A 26,099-nucleotide genomic window follows, 5' to 3' on the forward strand; every position below is an offset into this window, starting at 1 on the left:
AAACAAAAAAATTTTATATGTGCCAACAATTTATATTTGTTGCTTCTCAGGTCCAAATCCACTATCCTTTGTCCTGTTTTGTGATAATGAAAATAGCACCCTTGGGGCGCCTGGGTGGCTCGGTGGGTTAAGCTGCTGCCTTCGGCTCAGGTCATGATCTCCGGGTCCTGGGATCGAGTCCCGCATCGGGCTCTCTGCTCAGCAGGGAGCCTGCTTCCCTCTCTCTCTCTCTCTCTCTGCCTGCCTCTCTGTCTACTTGTGATCTGTCAAATAAATAAATAAATAAAAATCTTAAAAAAAAAAAAAAAGAAAAAAAGCACCCTTAAAAGCACTTCTCCCATGACAGCTGGCATGAAATTAAGCTTTATGTGTGTGGGGAGCTAGAAGGACACTGTGGAAGGGGTTTCTGTTCCTGGTTCCTATGTTCACTTTCTGATTGTTACTGCAGTGGGATGCCCAGTGGCCGTTTCTTACATGTTCTCTGGGCATTCGAGAACTTCTGTACTATCCATCCTTTTGAAGGTCTGAAACTTAGCCTTAAGTGGGAAGAGGAACCTCCTTATCTACTGGGTTTCCTGTGTTCTTTCTTCCTCAGATCTAGACATACTAGTTGCTTCCTATACCTGCAATTACTGTATATTCACTGAAGTACCACTAAGTTAACTCCTGTTACCAGTAATTCTTTGTATTAAACTTTCTCTATTCAATTTACCATGTTTTTTTTTTTTTTTTTTGGTCTCCTACCTGACAGAATTCTAACCAACAGATGTAAATTATGCGAAGTCCTATTGCAGGCAGTCTTTCTCCCTAAGAACTGTGCTAAAAGTTCTTCTAGCTTCTAGTAATATTTAATAAATAAAAGGTACCAAACCTTCTGTACTTTAACAATTGTTTATGGAGTACAATTAAAACAGTGTCCCTATAAAATGTCTACCTTAGTTATTACACAATTTTATATAAAGGTATCAATCTATAAATCACCCAGATCCTTTTACAGGTTAAAAAAATGAGGACTTAAATGACAAAGTCATACTCAAAATGATGGGAATTCCTGAGTTCATCCTTTTTCTGACTACAGTTAATGGAACTATTCAGACAGGCGAAATGATGTAACAGAAAAAATGCTGTTACAAAATTCTAGTTGAGGCCTGCTGTTTGCTACTATCTGCGAAACTACTCAATGACCAGTTACAATCTCTCTGAATAAGAAGAGACGAAATTTAAAGAGCTTTTGGTTCTAAAACAATTATGCTTTTTATAGCATCCTATGAGGTGAGAAACACTACCCAGCAAAATTTTTCTCCAACTTTATTTCACCTTCCCCACGTTAAAAATTTCCATTAAGAATTCACCTTTATTGCAATCCATGTACTTAATTCAGACCTCAAGAGCAAAAGCTCAAACGGCATTGAGAAAGAAAGAAAGAAAAAAAAAACCCACCAAAAAGTCCAAATTTCAATTTTATTTTCTTTCTGGGTCCAAATGAACATACTTTTTTTAACAGCATGTTCAACAGAAAAAGTCTCATGCCCCATCAAATTCCAGTCCAAACGCCCCCTTACCCACATGGTTCCTTATGGGTTATTTTGAGAGCTAGCGGCAAGCCAAATGTAACAGATTTATGATTTTCATCAGAATGCTCTTAAAATGCAAACTCTAAGAGGTTTTCTTCAGTATTTATGATAACAATATAGCCTTTTACAATACTATGAACATGTGGTTATCATTCCTCTGTGAACTCTAATCATTACAGCACTTAAAAAAGCTCAAGTATGTTTAGGTTTATCCACAATTCTGTGTTTTTATCCTTTAAGAATTCAATAGAACTAGCAGTACCTGGGTAAGTGGGTTAGGGGTAGGCAGGAGTCCACCACCAGGCAGAAGACCTGCCACTGCATTAGCTGGTGCCAACAGAGACAAAGCCTTAGTCTCATCAGGAATAACTCCTGCAGAGAAACATCCTTGCATTAGAACACACTCTTTTGCAAGACAGAAAACACACAAAAACACCCAGAAAAAGTCTCCCTGATACACCACCTGAGTTTGTTGAAAGTACTTATGTTCGCTAAAATATAAAGCTTGACTTCTATGATTATTTATCATTAATTTTATGTCAGAATGAAACTTCAATGTGTGAAAATTTGTTTCCTTTTTCTCTACAAATGGTTAAGTTTCTAGAGTAAAAAAAAAATAGCACAATACACACTACTTTTTTGTTAACACTGCCAAGATTTCATCACCTGTACTCGATTTTTAAGTCATGAACCAAACGTAAGCAAGCACAGTCGGTTCTCCAGGGGTGTGCTCTCAACTTTCAAAAGCTGTTTTATGAACAACGACTCGTGTCGGCTGCTTCACTATAAAGCACACAGAAAAATCAAGATACACAAGACAAAAAAAGTTTGATTTAGGGGTTAATAATATGGTACAGTTACTATGATTTTCTTTTACACCTACCATACAAATTTTGTAAAAATTAAGAGAAGAAAAGTATGTAAAGGAAATATTCTGTTGGAATCAAGCGTAGGGCTTTTGCTGACTCATGAAAATGAATATGAATGTTTCTGAAGGTCTCTGAATACACACAGGATGTGTGTGTGAAAGTGGGTGAGTAAGAAAGAGAGAAAATAGGTAAAACAACATGGCACATTCCTTACCTGTACAGTAAAATGCTTTATGTTCCAACATGTGCCATGCTAACCATACCAAAAATGCTGCTACATAGTGTCAGTTCAAAAGCTAACTTAGCCAAACTCCTAAAGCCAAAAACAACATGTATGTCTGTTTTTAAAGCCTAATCTGTGTATTCAGATAAAATCTAAGGGCCCTAAAACAAATATTTATATGTAGACAATTTAAATTCTATCCAACAGCAAAAGCCCTATACAGATGGATTAATCTGTTAATGTGCCCAAGCCCCCAAAATGAGAGTTCAATAATACAATTAAACTACATATTTGCAAATACCAGTAGTATTTCTGTAATACATATTAAGAAACTGCATCTCATCATAAAACATACAATATGTACAGGGCACTTAAGAGAAACTGGATAAGCTGCAGAAGAAAACTGTTGGGTGGTATTTTCAGCAGGGCCTGGTATATAGTTCAGGCTGAACCAGGGAAAAGAACTGTAAAACACAACAACAAAAAAGAAAAACCACTGTTAAATAAAGGTAATGGTTCCTTCCACCTATACTGAGAAGTGCCGATAATATAAACAAATGTATACTACACAGCACTGTTATCTTGCTTGTGTCAGAGCTGTCATCAATTTAGATACCAAGAGTTATGGAGGGGTGGGGGGAGAAGATCATTTAGATATAGGGCATTAATGCATCAATATTAACAAACCTACAAAGATTATGGGATAATTTTGCATGCAAAATTATGTCTCAAGAGGATAATATTAAGTATCAACATCTTACTCAAATTAGTGCATTTGCAACATTTCTGGCAAACTAAAATCCTCTTGAATTTATTGTGAGACACCTGATAGAAGATCTGCATCCATTAAAAAAAAAGTCATGCATCTGATCCTCTGATTTAAAAAAGACTATTTAAAAATAAAACTACAATTTAAAAATAGCAATGAGGCCCCTCACCAGTTAATTTTCATGCGTCAAGAGTATTTTTTTTACTGCTGCTTTGATAGAACCATGAAATACTGCATGAATGTGTAGAAATGAAAGAAAAAGAAACAGACAAAAGAAACAAACATTAACCAAGGAACCTAAATAACCCCCAAATCCATTACTATTAAGAGTTCCTTCCAAATCCAGCTATCTCAGTTTTACCAATTAAGACTATTCCTTACCGTAGACTTTGTGTTTATTGTTCTAAAACACTGACCAAGAGCCAACACCAAAGTGTAAGAGCTAAAACTAGGGTGAATGGTGATAAAGGGATTGAGTACATCAGTTATTTAGCAGTGGTAACATTAATACAGCATACCATACCCATTATTAAATAAACCAAAAATAGATTCTGGAACTAAATATTCTGTAATTCTATATACATTCCTAAACAATTCATTTATAAAACAGATCTAGAAACGTTACTATAGTCTAAAAATACTTATGAAAACCAGTTATATGATATACTGTATTATGTTCAGGACTTGGGAACTATGATACTTAGCCAATAAGAATTCTTTAAATTTAAAGCCTAACTAAAGTTCCGCACATTACTCACATGATTTGAATTTTGTTTCAAAACTGTACTTTACTTATCCTAAATTTGAATTCTTTAAATTTTCTCTTGGTGATAAGTCTTATCCTTTAACAGGTACACTGATATAAAAGAAAACTGCTTAATCAAAACACACTAACTCATACGTTAATCAGCATATATATTTTAAAACCTTAAAATAGGGCTCACACACTTTAATATCACGGAGACAGATGTACTATCATTATATAGCATGCCTTAATCCATCTATGAATGCAATTTAATTTCTTTAGAAAACCACAAAGGCAATTTTTCTAAGTTTTAAGGACTAGACATTTCAAAACTTTTACAAGGCATGGTGTAAAGGTTCACACTGGTATTCAAAGATCTGAAACAGCATCTAAAATTAACAATATCAAAATTCTGCTTCTACTGACCAGTTTGTTAAGGGGAAAGCATTTAAATTCTGGTCAGCATATATGTTAAATGATTAGCTTAAAATCCAGTAATTTTATCATACTTCAGTGATTTCCTTGATCAAAATTTATAGTTACCAAAAAGCAAATAAAGTAGCAGTACATTGGGAACAAACTAATTATAAAATGTTTCAGAAAATTTTACAAAATGGAATTAATATAGTGCTGTCTTGTCACAGTGGCTTTTTTAGATCCAAAAACCCTGCTCATTTTTTTTTCTGTCAAATTACTTTAACAGCCTAAAATGTAAAAAAGAGAGAAAATGTAGTTAACAAATGGTTACACCAGGAAAACACTTGGGGGACTTGAGTGCTTGCTGGCCTTTAGTTAATGTCTAGAATCCCCTGTAGCTGCAGAGGACCCACTGTTTTTCAGTCATCTGGAAGAGTTTTGCATTTGCCTTCTCCACTACAAAAATCACACACACAAATAACAGAGAGAAGAATTTATTATTTAGAGATATCTAGAAAATATAGCAAGAATGAACAAGAAAATCTGGCATAAAAACAAATCACCCAGTGCCCATCTGGCACCTAAGCTACAGGAAATCTTGAACTTTCATAAAAACCGAAATCATTGCAACCCTTGGTATACTGGAATTCAATATGGGATATTTTAAAAAGTGATCTGTGAGAGGAAGCACTACATAAATAAAACTAACCTATTATTTATTCAAAACAGAAATAACATCATGCATTTATTTGAAGGTTTCTACGTAAATGTGCACGGAGTGACTGTTCACCTTCAGGACTTTTTCATAAAACTCAACATTAAATTAACTAAGGTATATCTTAAGAAATTACAATTAGGGATATGATTTTAACGAACTTAAAATGTTTTAAAAGAAGGCAAAAAAAGTTAAATATCTTATAAAAACAGGCCTGATTTCTAATTTTTAGAATTAAAAAAAAATCTAAAAGTAAAAATATGGACTGCAGTATAACAAGGGTTTCAAAATGTTAATAGCTTAAACTTCTAACATGCTACTAACGCTCACTCTAAAACTACACTGAGGTAGATGGTCATCATAGGATGCCCTCACAGATAGTTAAACAAAGCACAAACCTTCTGCATATGGTACGACTATCAAAGCTCTGTCAACGAATACAGTGTTTGTCAGATGCTGTGCCACAACTGCTGAGTCCGGATCATGGAACTTAACAAAGCAGACACGGGATGAGACTGGCAAAGGTGAATCACTAAAAAGTAAACATAGAACATAAAAAAAGAGAAAAAAGAATATCAGTTAAAACACAAACATACAGCTCACAAACCAACACTTGCATTCCAAAAGTAAAATAGGTAGATAAAAATACATACCACAAGTGTTAGTTACTTTAGTTAACCACTTAAAAAGAAAATGACATTTCAAATAAGGTACTGCCCACTGAACTCACAAACTGTATATAGACAAAAACAATCACTGTTGATAAACTTATAATGTATCAATTAAAAACAGACTGAAACTATAATCTCAGAGTTTGAGCAGATCACAAAAGTGCCAACATTTTTTCTATAATACTAATACCAGCTATTTTTAATTCTAAGTAAAAATAATTAGTTTTGGTTTAGAAAACTTTTCACTACTGGTAACTTTTCAGAGTAAAAAACAGAGAATTTCTACTTCAGGGACAAAAAAATATTGTGGGAAAGTACATCTGTTTGACAAACAATGAGTTTTCTTGACCCGCCTAAGAGTTGTCTTCTTCCACCTACAGCATAACGCTTGGGCATTATAAAGAACTAAGGCTATCTAAACTTAGATCGCCTTCAGAAAAACAAAAACAACAAAAAAAAAGGTGTACACATATTGAGATACATAATAACTGTTAGTATTATTACATAAGGATTCCCTCAGCTAACTGCTGTCTTGTAAAAAAAAAAAAAAGTGCTAAAATTGGAAACTCTGGTAGGGTAAGATAGATTAGGTACCAAGCAGGATTTTTTTTTTTTTTTTTTTTTTTAAAGATTCAAGGTGGTGCAAATTTCTGCCACAAAACTCTGTGAAAGAGAAAGATTAAATAAAAGTCAGGGGTTGCTCCCACAACACCAAACCAAAAGTTGTTTGAAAACCAACGCCTCAAAGCAGTAGTAATCACATCATCCCTGGCTATGCATCAGAATCACCAAAGGGTTAAAAACCCCCAGATCTCTACTCCACATCAATTAAATCAAGATCTTTAACATACTCAACACCTCCTCTTTTTTTTTTTAATTTTAATACCGTGACCATCTTAATATGCACCTAAGGTAAAGAACGACTGCTGTTATTATAAGAAGCCAATGCATCTTATTATTCAATAATGAGAAAGTAAATCCTATAATAAATCTGAATGGCTTTAGAAGAGGGCTTACCACTAACTAGTAAGTTAGATTTTCATGTATACATAAAAATGTAATTACATCAGATTTTGTTACACTGATTATTTCAGAGTTAAGTACTTGTTGCAAAGAAAATATTCCTCATAATTTGAATACTAATATGAAGCTATTGCATAGCCTAAGACTCAAACCCATTGGAATTTTAGTATTTCCTGAAAGGCACTGCCTGTAAACTAAGCACAGTTCCAAATCTAGATTCAAAGCAAAGTTGAAAACATTGTCTATCTAAATGGAATTTAAGCCACCCTGTTAAGGAAGCTTATTGCCAAAATGTTTTTGAGAAGATAGAGTGTTTTTTTAATGTGGATATACTGTGTTTTAATGAAGCACTACAGGTCTAAAATTTAACAATGTTGTACCCATACAGTGGAAAGAATGCCATCTCAGCAGGTTTAGAACTAAAGCTGTAGCACTTTGTATCCTTTTCTCACATACCCACACTTTCACCACAAAATTAAAAAAGCCCTTTGGAAATCATGCTATCCTTCATTTTAACACCTAATTTAATGGTTTGGTAAGTAACAGGCATTTAAATTTCTAAAAAAAGTGATCTCTACCGCTTCTTTGACACTACTGTTAACTGACTCAAGAAAAAAATGACTCTATAATATTAAGTTCTTAAAGAATATCAATACAATGAACAATTCTTTTTAAAATAATACTAGGAAATACTGCCTACATGTTCAGTGTATTTCCATGAATTTAGCAATTAATATTATTCATATTTTTTCTATCCATTCACATCATAGCTATTACTGGCAGCTTATTACTTGGTTTTATCAAACCTGTACTACCGTAGGGAGGTAAAAACGTGCATTAAATGGAAGAGTCACAGTAAGACAACTCAGAAGGGCAAATAATTCATTTCTCCCCACTTCAAACAACCTTGTTTAAAACAATTAATTATTTTTTGGACCCAAAGTGACATTCTTTGATGTTCTCAGAATTTATTAATAGAAGACACATGCTAGTAAGATAGCATGTTAATTTCACTTTCAGACTGATGTCTGAAATTTTCACATCTTAGCATCTTCTACAAGTACAACTTCTAAAAATTTAACTGCTTTTATTCTTTAAGAAATAATATAGATAAATAATATAGATAAGGCAGTTGATGAGAAGCTAAACAGAAAAGAGCAAGCCCTGTATGATGCTTTTGCCCTTAGGTAAAGAGTGGCAGTATTCTTTTTTTTTTTTTTAATTAAAGTGTCCTCTAAGGGTTGTTTTCCAATCTTCTGGGATACACATGGAAAATTCAGATTTCTGTTTTCCACCAAGCCCAATGAATGTGAGAATTCCTTTACAGGAGGGCTTTGATTCTGAAGATCGACACTTGGTATTTATGCCAACTAAAGTTTGAGAACTAAAATATGAGAACTTTTGGTTTAGAGTGCTGATAACACTCTTTCAACTGCCACCTTAATACTGTGTTAGCCATTTCTGGGTGAAGAATTTTGAGCTTATAATACAAAGGCAATACTGACCTGAAAATGTGTCTCTGTTCATCTAATATGCCCTCTCTTTCACTGTGTTCTCAATTATAAGAAATAGAGTAAAATGTGCACATAATAAAAAATTTTCAAAGATAACCTTACCAATTAATTACTTATAACTATCATCATTAAAGTATCTATTTTTGGTGCTCATTTCCATAGCACATATACTAAAACTGTAATGATACAGGAAAGATTAGCACGCCCCCGTGTAAGATTTGTGATGCATACCATACTTTTAGTTTTCTTCTAATATATTTTTTGTTAGAATGTCTGCAAACTTGTCCTTAGAAATTTGAGGTAGTAGTTGTTTTGGTGGCTTTTTTTGTTTTTTGCTATGAACAAAATTTATACTTTTAGTTTTCCAGCTGGATGAGCAAAGAAGTTCAAAGTCAGTTTGTGAGTGAATTAACATTCGAGGATTTAAAATATCAAATATATACTACACTACAGTCTGCTATAGTCATGGGTTTATGGCTACTTGCCTATGCAAGTCTTTTGGTCACTATTAAAAATAATCTATTTTTGGTCACCGAAATAATTACCTAAATAAGTTATTTAATTGATGTAAACCTTCATTTAACATGTAACTTGGGCATATGCTTCACTGGGATCATTTACATTACCCAATAAACACTTTGTTATATTCTCCATTCTGAAATACACTAAAACCAAATATTTAAAGAATACTTACTACAAAAGAATGATTCCACTCATAAATAAAGGACAATCACGACACTGGGTTGAAATACTAATTCAGACACTGGTAGAGTGACTTGGAAGTGCAAAACTACCTATGTGAATTTCACTTCACCTGATCATTAAACAGTTTAAGGAAAAACATCTAGCATCTAGCATATACCAGACAATCAAACAATGTTGAATTTCCAAAACACATTTTAAGAACAAGCAGAATTAAAATTTTCCTGTAGAAAGAGAGGCAATAAATGAGGGGAACACCAACAGGCTTTCAAATAGCTCTAAGGGCTGTCATACAAAAAAGAGAGGATTAGAATATTATTTCTCGTGAAACAGTATGATCACTGGGGGAAATTAAAGGTCAGCAATTTTTGGCTTAAAAGAAACAAGAAAGAGGGATTCAATAATGAAACAAAGGGAGAAACCTTGAGGAGGTTGACACTGAACTGTTTGGCATAATTCCAGATGCCAGGATCACCACTACACCACCTCCCCCATAGGCATTTATAACTGAAAGCAGCATTTCAGTAGGTGTGGGTTAAGGCTGTCATACATGTATTTTAAAAAATGCTCTGTAGGTAATGTCGCTGACCTAAGGAGCCACATATTCTAAAAGAGAGAGGAAGCTAACCTTAACCATCAGTTGGTGATTAGTGCTTTAGAGAAAAACGAAGCAGTTAAATTGAACAGAGAACGTAGCAGGAGTGTTTTATTTTCACACAGAGTGATCAGGAAAGGCTTCTCTGAGTAGGTGACATGTAAGTAGCAAAAAGGAAGCAAGCATGTCACAGGCATATTATCTAGATGAATGAGTACCTTTGAGGAAAAAAATACAAACACCCCATAAAAAATCAAGTGGCAAACATGTTTACAATAGTCAGAATTTTATATATTCTGAACCACTCAATCTTATTCTAGGAGTAAAAAAGTAGGTATTTGGAATGATGAACCTTTTTGGAATACTAGTTAGCACTTCACAGCACATTATCCCTTGTAAGCTGCTCCTGAAAACAGTAGTAAGCTTAACAAACTGTACAAAGTAGTTCCAAATTATGCATGCTGGATTAGCAATCGAAACTTCTATTTTAAAAAAAATCGACATTAAATGAACAAAAGTAGGACTCTACATCCATCCTATTCAAATCTAGAACACCATGAAGATAGTATTAGCATCTACTGAACGGTAACCTTGTACAGTTTCAGATGAGAAACTATCCGTAGTCGGAAACATTTACGAAGGTGTCAAAGAGCAAAGATGTGTCAATTTTTATTTCTTCTTCCCAATATGGCGGGGAAGGAATCCTCTTAATGCACAGCACTCCAAACCATGTTATCTGATGCACATCAGTTATCCTGGTTATTATGGGACTACTTCTTGGACAACAAAGCAAAAGAAGCCAGACTCTGGTCTATCGTGACTCTAAGATACTGATCATTCATTAGGTAAAGAGGAACCAGTAAACAACCTATACCTCTGGCATCTTTTTATAAATGCATCATAAAAAGAGCATCTTCAAAATAAACAAAACATTTTAAAGTTAGGAACCCTAACAAAATTCTTAAACTTGCTGGGCTGGAAAGAATTATTTCATCAATCAGTCCAGTATGTCAGGTATTTTGAGTAATAACATGATCATAATAATCACATATGTCACTCTCATTTTCTGCCCCTTTGTTGTTTATTAATTTCATGAACAACTTAATAAGGGGCATATTGTCAGAAAATGGAGTAACAGTAAAATATTTTTCTATGTTCATATTATGAGAGCTACTTGTTCTTCATTACTAAAACCAGTTGTTTCTATTTAAAATAACGAAAATGTTCCCAGAATTCTACACTTCGTGAAAATCAGCAACTCTGAAACCTTTCTCTACATGTATATTCCCCTAAAAATTAAAAGCACACCCATTTGAGAACATTAAAAGTCATGTAAAAGCAATTTAAGTAGAAAGTCATGATTATGCAGTATGATTAACATCTATTAATTATTGAGTAACATCTATTAATTATTGAGTAATATGATTTATTACTCCCATCACAACAGTAGATTCCTTGAGAGTTCCAATTTCCTGTTTAGTACTTAAGTGACATCATAAAACTCTCAATGTACAGTGGGTACTCGGTGTTTACTTGTAGTGTTACTATAAGTATTTTCACTCTCCAGAGAGCACACCACTGTTTTATCATTTCAAATGTTTGTTCTAACATTTATCACATTTTACTTCAAAGCTTTTTTTCTTTGCAATTAATCCACTCATTCAATATTTTTTCAGTAAGAATGTGAGACAACAGAATAAAAACAGCCATACACTCTAAATTTAAAAATTTCACATTCTATAGAATTCCTTCGCAAGAACTGTGAAAATGTGTATGTTATTTAAACAAAAGAAAACCTTATGTTTCAGCTGTAACCCATTTTTGTCAGCATAAAAATTAAGTATTCAGGCTCACTGAATTAATCTGTTAAAGAGTATTAATTCTGAATTATATTCACTGGGCCTGAATCGGCTAACGGCAACACTTACAATTAAGGGAACTGACAACAAACTTCGTTATCAAATTAACATAAGAATTAATAATTGTTACTTTTCAAATAACTGAAACATTTGATTTTTTTTTAAAAAAGCGATTAAAACTATACACGAAATACATGAAGTGCGGCTAGCCCTGCTCTAACTGCTCAAAAAAACGACCACGTTGTCACAATTTAAGAAGAAAACCACCAAATCCCGAGATTTTAAAGGCTGTGTCTCTTTACTAACTAGAACCCAGGCCCTGCTTCTCCGCCTCAAGCCTAACTCGTAAGCAAAGGCCACAACAGCCAGCCTCAACTGAAGCAACCTGGTCCAGGGAAGCGCCGACCACGGCCTAGGAAATGGTGTGGGTTAGGCCCCGAAAGGGGAGGAGTTAGTAAAACGGCGATGGTGGACGATACTCACTCTGGCGGGAAGAGGCGCAGTTCGTCGATCTTGCCTAGGAAACCGAAGAGGGTCCGCATCTGCTCAGAGCTAGCGCTCGGGGAGACATTAGTCACCTGGATTACCTCGGTGCCGCCGCCTCCGCCACCGCCGCCGCCGCCACCGGGCCCGCCGCTGGGGCCCGGGCCCGCAGTACTGGGGACGACGGTAGTGTTGCTCATGGCGCTGCTCGCGTTCTCGCTCCTGCTTTAACACATCAAACACACAACAAACAGTGAGAGGGAGGGGGAAGAGGAACCAGTTCGCCGGAGAGTAGACAGGAGGGTGTCCGATGCTACAGCCGCTGCTGCCACCGCCGCCGTTCCTCCACCCCGCTGCTTGTCGGGAGAGGGGGGCGGGGGGAGATGAGAACGCGCGAGTTCGAGACCACGAGAAAACAAACGGCCGCCCCCACCTCGCTTCCAACCACCTCACTCGCGGGCCCGAGCTCCCCACAATGCCTTGCGGCGCATGGGCGCGTCACCGTCGGCTCCGCCCCGCGCAGGCCCAACCAGCCTCGCCTGCAGCCAGAGAAACTCGAGAGGCACCGTGGTCTAATGGAAGTCGTCACCCCTTTCGCAACCCCCCCAACTTTTTTTTTGAAGAAATAAGTGGAACGCATTAACTTTTTATGAAACAAACATTAACTCTCTTGCAAAAAAAAAAGTACACTTAGCAACTATTCTTACTAGAAACGTCCCCCAAATTTATTTCTTCACACAACATCATCTACAGATCTGTCCAGTTATTACTAAGGAAATTTTCACCCTAGCAACCAAAAACCCATCACTATAAAATTTTATAGATCTTTACTATATACACATTTGGTAACATTAAAAAAATTTTTAAAGATTTTATTTGACAGAAAAAGAGTAGAAGCAGGGGAAGCAGCAGACAGAGGGAGAAGCAGGCTCCCTGCTGTGAGGGTTGCTCCCAGGACTCTGAGATCATTTCCTGAGGCAAAGGTGGACGCTTAACCGACAGGACCACCCAGGCGCCCCGGCAACATTAAATTTGTAACCAATCTGTTTTGTCACTAAAACCTTTAAAAAAGATTTAGCGTTATACTTACTAGTGCTTAATAAGCAAATCTTATTTCACAAACTTTTTTTTTTAAAGCACGCTTTATGATACATAAATATATTCATGTATATGATCTGAAATTCCTACAGAAAAATTTGATTTACATGCATATTCTTGCTTAAAATAATTTTGAAGCTTTGATTATAAAAAAACTGTCTTAATTTTTCAACCTCATTTGAACTACTCTATTTTCATCCAATGTTATACAAAGACTTGCAGTTTGCCAAACATGACAAAATCTTTAATCTCACTGTGCCCTATATAAATTACTAATGACCAGGCTTCATTTTTTTCTAACTACCATGCTCTGTTTGGGGCCTGCCTTCACTGCCACAACTTCTGCAAGCAGAATTAGGGCTTCCTCTTTCTTCTCTGCTCAACAACCGAAAATATACATACTCTACTTTTATTTTTTTTTAAGATTTTATTTATTTTACAGAGACAGATCATGGTAGACAGGCAGGCAGAGACAGCGAGGAGCAGGCTCCCTCACCAAGCAGCAGAAAGCCCGATGTGGGGCTCGATCCCAGGACCCTGAGATGGTGACCTGAGCTGAAGGCAGAGGATTAACCTACTGAGTCACCCAGGCACCCTACATACTATACTTGTTATATTAACATTTATCCTCTCCCAAAGTGGTTGAATTTTCTGGGTCAGTTTAAGACTTAGTGCAATGTCTATCACATAGTAAATGTCCAATAAATGTGTTAAACACATGAATAAACATGCCTTTTTTTTTCTTTTTAAAGATTTTATTTATTTATTTGACAGAGAGAAATCACAAGTAGATGGAGAGGCAGGCAGAGAGAGAGAGAGAGAAGCAGGCCCCCCGCCAAGCAGAGAGCGGGATGCAGGACTGATCCCAGGACCCCGAGATCATGATCTGAGCAGAAGGCAGCGGCCCAACCCACTGAGCCACCCAGGCGCCCATGAATAAATATGCCTTAATGACAGAGTTATTTATTCTAAGACAATTGTTAAATATCTTACATGCCCCTGAATATTTTGGAGGCTAAAGCCTGAGGCCTTACAAGAATATTTTTGTTAGTAAATACATCTATGGAATAACGAAGAGTGTGATTTGTGAGAGATTAGACACAAAGTTATCAAAATCTCGATGTAGAGGCAGTTAGCTAGGTTTACTAACTGGCTAAGTCACTTCTGCTAGTTATAAAAACAAGGGATAGGGGGCGCCTGGGTGGCTCAGTGGGTTAAGCCGCTGCCTTCGGCTCAGGTCATGATCTCAGGGTCCTGGGATCGAGTCCCGCATCGGGCTCTCTGCTCAGCAGGGAGCCTGCTTCCTTCTCTCTCTCTCTCTGCCTGTCTCTCAGTGTACTTGTGATTTCTCTCTGTCAAATAAATAAATAAAATCTTAAAAAAAAAAAAAAAACAAGGGATAGGTTTGTTGAATGCAAGCCTCAGGAAAATTACATATTACAACAAATGGCATGTCACTCATTAATGTTTATCTGTGAATATAAAAAATGCGAAATCATTTATCTTCTCATTTTGAATCAAACACATGTAACTGACAACTGTAGATTCTTAATTTGAGAAAGTTAATTTGTACCAGGAGCCACAAAATGGGAGGCTGCCCTAATGGCCTGGCCCATGTCACAAATCTAAGTCATTCTGCAGTTATGGGAAACACCTATCAAGAAACCCAACATTCTGTCTGCCTGTGCTCGCTCTCTCTCCCTCTCTCTCTCTGACAAATAAATAAAATCTTAAAAAAAAAAAAGAAACCCAACATAGATTAATCACAATCCTCTAACTCAGCTTTACTTACCTTACCTAGAGAACAGGACCTACTAGCTTTACCTTTTTTTTTTTTTTTTTAAAGATTATTTATTTATTTATTTGACAGAGAGAGAGAGAGAGAGAACATGAAGGCAAGAGACAAGCAAAGCGGGGGCGGGGGTGTGGGGTGTGGGGGCAGGGGCTGCAGGAAGGCCCATGCATGGCTGATCCTAGGACTCTGGGATCATGGCCTGAGCTGAAGGCAGACATATAACCAACTGAGCCACCCAGGAGCCCTGGATTGCTAGCTTTATAAAGAAATCCCTCAATCTCCTGGCCAACCATACCCTATCTCTGTGCTGTCTCTCCTAATGTTCTCTAAAACATGCTCTTGTCTGAAAACTTTTGGGAAGAGTGTTCATCGGCTTGTAAGGCACTGTAATCCCCAAATCCAAGGACTGTCTTCCCTGTAATAAAGGACATCACATTCACTACTAATTTGTTTTCTCTTGTTTGTCATTTGACAAGTTCCATACCTACTAGAAATGCCTACCATGTGCCAAACATGCTACAGTGTTCTACAATAAAAAGACAACACAAAGGTGGGGTTCATTCTGCCTTTTTTTTTTTTTTTAAGTTAGCATCTTTTTATTCTTTATTGGTGGATACAAAGAAATCTTTTATATTATTCTACATGTATTTGACATATTCATAGTTAAAATTACATTTTCAAAACAAGAAAGAGTTTTGTGATAAGATAAAATCTTTTAAATCATCAGAAACTTATATATAACTTACTGAATATGGCTATAGATGGTGCCTCCAAGTGGAGAAACAATTGGCAAAAAAGAGTCTTATCTAATAGAATTTTTGAATATTTTACTTTCAACTCATCTGGCAGGTGGAAAAAATACTAGGCTTGAAGCCAAGAGAGTGGCTTAGAATACTACCCTGTCATTTATTAAGTGTGATCTGAAGAAATTTTACTTCACTTCTGAGAATCTACTTCAGTCAGGAACTTAATCATAATTCTAAAAATCCTTCTAGGTCTAATAAATAATTTAAATAATTACTACTACCTTGAATTATTATTGTCTGTTGCCTATAGAAATAACTAAAGACAAATACATAAAAGCAAAAACAAATATATCCAAACTACAGTAGTTTTAAATCACTTCGGATTTGTTTAGGCTCCTGATTAAACAGAACTATAAGAAATACAGAATCTGGAGATGAGTATCATACTTGTACTTTAACCTCAGTGTTGTATGAGGTTGTTAAAAACTTGAAAATTCCTTCAAATGTTATGCACCTGGTAAGATCTGGGATTTTCCTAGACATTAGGAATACAGCAGAAAAAGATTGGCAATGTCCCTGATCTCCCATAACTTCAGTATGGCAGACTTTCAACAAACATACGCAACATGTACAGGAGTAATGTTTTGTCATGAAAATGAACCAGGATAAAAGACAGGAGAGAATGTGTTATTGAGCTGAGACTTTAATAAAAGGAGGAAGCAAGTCATTTGAATTTCTAGGGGAAGAGCAATCCAAAACAGAGGAAAAGTAAATTATAAAAGGTCTTAAGGGTACAAGTAAGTTTGAAACTTTCAAGAAAATTTGGAAGACCATTCTTTATTGAATGAATGCTTTCCAGTTTATATTTCAGAGGGAGACTTACAAGGAGATCCTGTCAGTATCATATGGAAAGTGAAGTGAAAGAAATATGAAAAGGGAAGGGTCATAGCTTATGTTTGGAAGTGGACTAGGAAGGCCTCCAGCTATATTTGAATGATAAATATTACCAGTCTTACCAAGGGTTAATGCTATTTCTAATCCAAAGCAAAAAAGTAACCTGTCATAGAATATAGTATATGCGTATAGAATATAGTATTCTATATAGTAGAATAGAATATAGTATATGTGTATGTATAATCACTCTACCCCTAGATACCATGTTCCCAGTTGCATAAATCAAGTCACCTGTTTTGTTAGCCACCTTTGTGCACACTGATAGAAGAAATGAGTTCCCCTAATTGACACAATTTTGCAAATCTGAAACGCAACGGGACTTCAATCAAATTAGTTGTTAAGCAGCAATTCTTCTCTTGCAAATACACTTTTTTGAGGACAGGGAAGACTGATATATTAGACTTGTGTTTCCTCATGCCCAACAACATACAGAGTATTTGATAAAACTTATTATTATCAATATGCTAAAAACTTCACAAATGCGTCACTCACATAGTATACTCAGCAAAGGCTTACGGAATGAAGACATGAATGCATTTATCAGATTTATAAGGAAATATGGTTGAGGTAATCTCTCAAAGTATTTGGCTATACCTTTTTTCCTCTAGGGCCATAGAAAGCATACAAAAGACTGGGAAATAAACTGTGGCTTACAAATCCTCAACTTTAAAAAAATTTATCTGCAGATCTATCCTAATTTGAATTTCTAATTCTATATATCAAGTAACTGTGTTTCTATTTTAGTTCTAATTCTATAAATTAGACACTTCTATAAACATTAATGTCTATTTTAATATTAAATTGAAACGCTCATGCTCCCCTTTTTTCCCTCTATCTAAATGAAGGGAAGAGGATACAGGACGAGTTGGCATTAGGGAAGTGATAGATGGGCAGATGGACATAGACACTAGAACAGAAATAAAAGTCTACTTAAATTTATTTCCAAATACTAGTTTTATATTGTCTGATTTGTATTATCTACGAAGAGCAAAAAAATTTGTATTTTTTAAATGACAGCACATGGTCTGTGAATACCTTGAAAATTAACACAGAGGGAAAAAGTGGCAGCAGGAACATTAAAATACTGTTGCCTACATACATAGGTACAGTATTCTCAGCTATAACGCATATGCATTACTTGGAAAAATCAAAATTTATACAGATTTGTTTGGTTTTTGGATTGAAAGGGTCAAAATAAGTATCTGGATGAAGAAGCTCCAGATACTGACTACTCAATACTTTCCTCTATGTTATATTAAGATTCTTTTGGAGCCTCAACTGAGAAAAGCCCATTCCTTTGAGGGACTGTTTCACAATCTTTTAAAAAGAAATCTGTATCTATATCTATATAATATATTTATATTATATTTATATTTACATATATATTTATTTATATTGTATATATATTTATATTATATAGATTAGATATAGATATATACAAATATCTCCAGTGGAGTTGTATCTTTATTCTAAGTAAAGAGTTTCAAGCATTCTAACATTAAATAGTTTTCCCTAATGAAAGAATTAGACATTTGTGCCATTTTAACCTTTTTTTCCTATGGTATAAAATTAATTTTCTCTTCATGAAGGAAAATTATTTCTAAAGTTTGATAAAACTGGTAAAAAAGAAGTGTACTCAGCTCAGTAACGAGAAGATCTACACTAACTGAATGCTTTTAAAATGGCTTTTAATCCTCACAACACTTAAAAGGTATTATAGTGATTAAAAATGCAGGCCTAGAGTCATATGAAAGGGGCTCTACCACCAATTAAAATAATTGCGAGCTGTGGCTCATTACTTTGTGCTTTGAATTTCTCATCTGAAAAATGAGGATGATAATAATGTTCACCTCACTAGGCTATTATGAGGATGAAAATACTAATACAAATGCTTAGAAAAGATGAATATTAACTTCTATCATTATCCTTACTCTACAAATTAAGTCTTTCATTTTGAAAAATGAATGGTTACCTCAACTGGGTTCCATTTTACACCATCCCTCTAATCAAGGCTGGTACTGTGCCTTGGACATCATTCTTGTGAAAGAAGAATCAGAAGAGCTAATATTCATAGTGAGAAGAGTTTCTTAAGATCCCAAATTTTAATATAGGCTTTATGGCATATTTTTAAATTATAAAGTAATAAATGCAAAATGTTAAATATTCAAACTCTAAGTGCAAAAAAAAGTACAAATCCCCCATTTCACTCCTCTGTGCATGTTCTCAACCACTATAAGAGGTGCTGCCTATAATTAGCCACATGAACCCCAATTCCCTTATGTGAAAAACGAAGACAAAGGTATGAGTTTTTAAGATCAGAAACATTATGGATATGAAGTACCTAGCACTGTGTCCAGCACACAGGCACTCAAAAAATGGTATATACCATTACAGGAAAGTCTTTGTTCAACTTCCTTATCTTTTTGATGTCTTGCCTTAGAGCATTACTGTCAAACGAGAAAATACTTTGTAAACTGTTAAGTGGTAGTCAACAGGCAAAACACGCTTATTATTACATGCCCTTTCTTTAAGAGGCTGCTGCAACTGAAACATAACACCAACAGATTTCAAATTTTCATATTTATTTTTGATCCTAAAGCAGGAAATTTACCGATAGTATGCACAGATAGATGATGGCAAAACACTCCTTTTTATTTTTTTTTTAAATATTTTATTTATTCATTTGAGAGAGAGAGCATGAGCAGGGAAGGGGCAGAGGGAATGGGAGTAGTGAACTCTGTTGAGCAGGGAGCCTCATGTGGGGCTCAATCCCAGGACTTAGAGATCATGACCAGAGCCAAAGGCAGGTGCTTAACCATCTGAGGCACCCAGGCACCCCCCAAACATTCTTTTTTTGATAAAATGTAACTACCCAGGGTTGCCTGGTTGGCTCAGTTGGTTAGGTGTCCAACTCTTGATTTTGGCTCCTGTCATGATCTCAGGGTAGTGAGATGGAGCCCCTGTTGGGCTGGGCTCTGCACTGGGATAGAGTCTGCTTAAGACGCTCTCTCTTTCTCTCCCCTCTCCCTCATTTCTCTCTCTCTCTAAAACAAACAAACAAAACAAAACAAAAAATCCTCCCCAAAAACAATAAAAAGCTACAAATGTTCCATGGAAAAATCTTCCTAGGAAGGTTTCAATTACTTTTCTACATTTTTAGAACAAGATTATTATTCTTATTTTCAAAAGTCATAAGCAACTGCATATATACTTGATTAATCTTAAAAGTACTGTGACATGGGTCAGAGCAATAGACCATCAAATGACCAAGGCATGGGAAAAAAAAAAAAAAGGGAAAATGTTACTAAGTACACTTGACGATATAATTTCTGACAAATGATAAAGCTGAAGAAAATAATGCTTTTTCCCAGTCGCCACCCCAGTCACTTGAAGCTATGAACTATGAGCTGGAAGTAGTTCACACTGAGGTCTAAAACACGTGGAGATGTTGATCAAATAATTATTTTGGAAGGAAGAGACGGTGGGAAGGTAACTTTCTAGGAAACGAATTAAAGGCAAAAAAGGCCAGAATCTCTAAAGTGGAAAATAATCAAAGCTGTATTAACAGTAAATAAATTCAGCGACAGGAGCAAAACATGTATCTCTAGAAAGATGAAGAACAAACTGGGTTCACAGATTTGCCCTGTAAGGACCACATATTTAAATGTTCACTAGTATTTCACCATCCCAATGATGGTACCTTTCATGTTAAGTATATGCAACCGTGACATTTTAAGTGATGGGGAAGAAAACTAATGTGGAAAAAAACCTCTGGACAGTCTTGAAGTTACTCTGAAAGTTAAACTAGATTTAATTTGATTGCAATTGTAAGTATAGTCTGCTTTCAAATTTGAGTATCAAATTTTTAAGTAAAAATATATTGATTGTGATCATCAACTATCAAATTATTCTTATATTCTCCTCTTATCAACCTAAGTTGACACTAAGAATAAAGTCTCAGTGATCCTCATATTATCTTATTAAAACAGTTGGGGAGGGGCACTTGGGTGACTCAGTTGGTGAAGTGCGGCCTTTGGCTCAGCAAGAACATAATCCTAAGGTCCTGGGATGAGCCTGCACTGGGCTCCCTGCTAAGCTGGGAGTTTGCTTCTCCCTCTCTCACTCCCCTGCTTGTGTCTTCTCTCTCTCGCTGTGTCTCACTTTGTCAAATAAATAAATAAAATCTTTAAAAAAATGAAACAGTTGGGGGACTTTGTTGCTACAGAACAATATTTGCAATGTATAATCATATGATCTTTCTCTTTTTGAAGTATTGAGCAAATGAAGTTGTAAGCCGAATCCAACAGAACAAAATTATCAGCAGGGAGTGATATAAAGTCAAATTTTGAAACAGTGAATTTTAATTAAAATCAATTTTTAAACAGATTTATTTGTTAGTTGTTTTGTATGTATTAACACAAAGACAATGATATGAAGTACACTGTAGGATTTGGTGCCATAATTTTCTCCCATATTACTTTACTACTTTAAAGCAGGCAAATTCCAAAACCCTATAAAATTAATATTTCAGTCAGAGAAACTTTGCTCTTGGAAAAATGAGCAAGAAAATACCTTTCAAAGGTTAGGAGTGGGAATCACTGGGAATAGTGGGAAACATTCTCAGATGATTTTAGAAAAGACAATAAACATTTATTTAAAGACATAAAAAGAAGGCTCTATAACCACCCATTTCAGCTTTTTTTCCCTTCAATGGAAAGAAAATAAACCAAAAAAAAACACCTAATAATAATTATGATTTTAAAAATATGTTTTTAAACTAGTTCCTCCACTGTTCTCCAGAGGTTAAACACTAGCATGTAGAAGACTTTTTATTTTATTCTATTTTTATTTTTAAAAATACTTACCTATTTATTTTACGGGGAAGGGAGGGAAAGAGACATCTTTTTTCTCTTTTTTTAAAAGATTTTATTTATTTGAGAGAGAGAGAGAGAGAGAACGCACTAGGGGGAGGAGTAGAGGGAGAGGGAGAAGTAGTCTCCCCACTGAGCCTGGAGCCTGATGTGGGGCTTCATCCCAGGACCCCGGGATCATGACCTAAGCCCAACATAGACACTTAACTGACTGAGCCATCCAGGCTATCTTTTTTTTTTTTTTTTAAGATTTTATTTATTTATTTGACAGAAAGACGGAGAGGAAACAGAAGCCGGGGAGAGGGAGAAGCAGGCTTCCTGCTGAGCAGAGAGCTGGATGAGGGGCTCAGTCCCAGGACCCTGAGATCATGACCTGCGCCAAAGGCAGATGCTTAACGACTGAGCCACCCCAGTGCCCCAGAAAGAGTCTTAATCAGATTCTGTATGGAGTCATATGCAGGGCTTGATCTCACAACCCTGAGATCACGATCTGAGCCAAAACCAAGAGTCAGATGCTCAACTGACTGGCGCCTCATAGAAGCCTTTTCAAAAGAGGAAAATGAAAATGATTATTTTCCCAAAGCTGGTGGACTGAAATTCTTTTGTCTTAAAAGCACAGAGAAATATAAGACCCAACATTTGAAATAAATATTATACTATCTAGAGAAAGCTAACTGCTTTATGACAAAAGTAAAAAACAAGGGGCACAACCAGTTAAGCTTACAACTCTTGGTTTCAGCTCAGGTCAAGATCTCAGGGTGATGAGAGATCCAGTGCAAGTTGGGTTCCCCACTCAGCACAGACTCTGCCTGAGATTCTCTCTCCCTCTTCCCGCCTCTCTCAACTGTGCTTTTTCTCTAATAAATAAATCTTAAAAAAAAAAAAAGTAAAAAAGAGAAGCACAGGGAACATGCAAAAAAAAAATACAAATAATTATTCTAAAATAAAATGTACTCCATCAGAAAAAGTATCACATACTAACAACAAAATTCAAAGCCACATTTGAAACTATGAATAAAATGTAAAGTATGTACTGCCTTCAACAAAATAGTATAGAATGTTTCCTACTGACTACTTTTAAAAGTTGGTAGTTAGAGCATGAATGGAAAACATATGAAACTGCAAATGAAATTTTTAAAGGAAACTAAAAGACATGTAACAAATACCTGAAAATTTGAATACTTAAAACATGGAGAGCCCCGTCCGACATAATTTTGCTCTCTATTTTAATCACTTAAAACAACTTATTGATATAAGGACAAACATAGAGAAAACTTTGAATAGTAAGTATATGACAATGTAAAAAATTCAACTCAAAAAACATTAATAAGCAAGGTTAGGTTCAACAATGCTAATCAATAATGACAATGTTAAAAAATGAATGTTCTCTCAATAAATAACAACCATAAAATAGCAGTTCCTACTGATTAGGCAACATTATGAAAGATAAACATAATACTAATTTAAAATAGGCTTTATCTACATTTAAGTTACACAAAACGAAACTTCTAGAAATGTCTGCAAAGCAAATTCACTTTGCTATTAGTTGAAAACATTTTTAAAATAAATGTGCTTAAAAATTTTGCACACGTTAATGCCAGTTTTCTTTACTACAGTTTCTCAATTTGCCTATATAAATCTATCCTAACTGTACTTTTCAGTTTTGAAAAAAATCTAACATGTAGCAATGTTCTTTTTTTTTTTTTAAAGATTTTATTAAAATTTTTTTTTTTTTTTGGATAAAGAGAGAGATCACAAGTAGGCAGAGAGGCAGGGAAGCAGGCTCCTTGCTGAGCAGAGAGCCAGATGTGGGGCTCGATCCCAGGACCCTGGGATCATGACCTGAGCTGAAGGCAGAGGCTTAACCCACTGAGCCACCCAGGTACCCCACATAGCAATGTTCTTAAGAGTAATACGGACATGTTTGAAAATGTCTTATTAAATTGTAATGGTAGAGGTAAGCCACTCTATCTTACTTTGACAATAGTTTCCGTTATGAAACAGAACAGCATTTTTTGGCTGATGTAATTCTTAGGCTCATATATTTTTTCCTTTTATCACTTTTTTTTTTTTTTTTTTGGCAAAGAAGATAGACCAGGGAAACCTTTCATTACTTTAACAAAATGAATATAATAAATTGTAGCTAGGCAAATTCTGTTACAAAAGGTAGTTACACAGTAGACTCCAGTCACTGCACAGGAGTCATCCACTTCATGTTATTTCAAAAATCCATTTTTTAAAAGATTTTATTTATTTATTTGACAGACAGAGATCACAGGTAGGTAGGGAGGCAGGCACGGAGTGTGGGGGAAGCAGGCTCCCTGCTCAGCAGAGAGCCCCATGTGGGGCTCGATCCCAGGACCCTGAGATCATGACCTGAGCCGAAGGCAGAGGCTTAACTCATTGAGCCACCCAGGCGCCCCTCAAAACTCCATTTTTTTTTAAAAGCAAGTATTTTTGCTATGCTCAACTTAAAAAAGGGTTGGGTTTTTTGTTTGCAATGCATTCTTCCTAAAGTAATAAAATTGATACAAAGTGTTAAGTCCCACAAATATAGTATATATAACTATACTCTCTCATTAAAGCAGCTCAATTCAAGTTGCTTAATCTGTATTTGCTACACAGGTATATACAATGTACTATGGATATATACTAGTAAAATTTTTTATATATGTCAGTGTGTATCTATCGAAGTTTACCACAAGTATACAGTCACTTGGATCTTCAGAATTCTTTTGCCATTAAACAGAATTATGCATCTCTTATACAAAATACAGCAATGTTTACTAAAATTACATGCCAATACAAAATATTTAACTTCAAGTAGAAGCACAATAAATGAAAATATTATACCTTGCACGTTATTTTTAAAAATATTGAACTAAAAAAAGAATCAATGATGGGGGAGAGGTGGCTACTGTAAACTTTTATACTTGAGCAGTTCCTCCTCCAAAGGTAGGCTGTTGCGTCCTACAAAAGAGGAAAAGTTTTTTCTCTAAAAAAACCCAAAAAAGCCCCTCTTTTAAAGCATAGCTGAAGTGTCCCTTAAAGTGGTTCTAGGAATAAGGCACTGAAAATGATGAAGTAAGAGCCAATAGGTAAATCATGATTAACAACACTTTGGAGACCTAGGTTCATATTCTTGCCTAAATCACTTACAGAAAATTGTGACTTTCATTCAGCAAGTTCCTTAATCCCTTTCAGCCTCAATTTTTTCACCTGCAAAATTGGTTATTGTGCTGAATAAGAGATAGCTAAGGAGGTATTATCAGCACTGAGGTTGTCACTTACAGCTGTCACAGCTCAGGAAGGTGACAATAATTATTACTGTCAAGATAAACTTGGGGTGGGAAGGAGGCCTATTAGTGGCCTTGCAAAAACTAGGGTCCTTGCATTAAAACCCACTTTTCTTGCTTGGTAGTATAACTACTGGTACTTTTCTGCTATTCATTTTTAGTGTAAAGAACTCTAAAGAACCAAGAAGTAAAAACGAGAGGGGGTTAAAAACCGAATTTTACAGGTAGCAAGAACCTGGACTCAGGCAAAACTCTGCTGAGTTTGTCAGTGGGCCATCATCCTATCCTACTGATCCCCAAGTTAATGGAAGATTAGGAGCATATTTCCCGGTATATGCTTCTGAAACAGAATCACTTCAACACAGTACAGAAGATGATGAGTTCCTAATTATTTGTTGAATGAATCAATACAGGTGTACATTTCAGACAGAAACTAACTATCCAGGAATACCGACAATACTGAACAAAATTTTCATTTTCTATCCTGGAGCCCCTTTCCTCACGAAGCACTCAATATTTAAAGCTCTATCTTCACTTATTAAAACAAAACAAAACAAAACAAACAAATAGGATAGGAATTACCCCTAAATTCACGAAAAAGAAGTAAGCTTTAAAAACGGCCGAATAAACTCCTAAAGTTAGTCACGTGGCTGGTCAGCTACAGAAGCAGCTGGAATTCGAACTCACATTTGGGCTTCACAGTCCAAGCTGTTTTCGCTACACTAAAGTTTGCATCTCCACCTGTCTCTGTAAACTGTCACTATAGCGGAGAGAACATTCATCACTAAGCTTTCTTTTTTCTCCTCTGATGCCAGCCCTTCCATTTCACACTCCCTCCTATGCTGGGCTACAAACTAAATACAACAGCAGGCAAGGCGAACTAATTCTAGGAGTCCGGGTGTACGCGCGAAGAACCGAAATGTTTTATTTGTTACACCGGACGAAGGTCCCCGCGCCACCTCCAGAAGCGACAAACACACACTAGGGTCCGCAGAGGCTTCAGACCGCACCCAGGTCTCAAGTTTTAGTCAAGGCCCACGTTCAGGCCAAGCGAGGAGAGAAGGTTACCCTTCCCTGACACCCTCGTCAAGGCGGGAGCGCAGACGAGAAGGTTGGAGTTGCAATAACAGTACAAACAATAAACCCTCAGAACCCCTCTTCAGCCCGTTAAACGCACTTA

General features: G+C 35.8%; 1 protein-coding gene and 1 pseudogene across 6 annotated transcripts in view; one reads left to right on the top strand and one right to left on the bottom strand.

Moving 5' to 3' along the window:
• SRSF11 (serine and arginine rich splicing factor 11) overlaps positions 1-26,099 on the bottom strand; it is a 43,715-nt gene that overhangs the window by 17,503 nt on the left and 113 nt on the right. For 4 of the 6 annotated variants that reach the window (XM_032301487.1, XM_032301485.1, XM_032301482.1 and 1 more), the window contains exons 2-4: positions 12,160-12,381; positions 5,711-5,844; positions 1,837-1,946 (exon numbers count right to left, since the gene is read on the bottom strand). In XM_032301487.1, the coding sequence (XP_032157378.1) occupies positions 1,837-1,946; positions 5,711-5,844; positions 12,160-12,359 (444 nt within the window). In that variant the 5' untranslated portion in view covers positions 12,360-12,381. Of the gene's footprint in view, positions 1-1,836; positions 1,947-5,710; positions 5,845-12,159; positions 12,385-12,592; positions 12,658-26,099 lie in introns of those variants that run through there. The other 2 variants (XM_032301484.1, XM_032301483.1) reach the window with 2 other exon arrangements.
• Positions 8,667-8,760, top strand: LOC116568369 (annotated as a pseudogene).

This window comes from Mustela erminea, chromosome 10, assembly GCF_009829155.1.
Source record: "Mustela erminea isolate mMusErm1 chromosome 10, mMusErm1.Pri, whole genome shotgun sequence".
Taxonomy (NCBI): domain Eukaryota; kingdom Metazoa; phylum Chordata; class Mammalia; order Carnivora; family Mustelidae; genus Mustela; species Mustela erminea.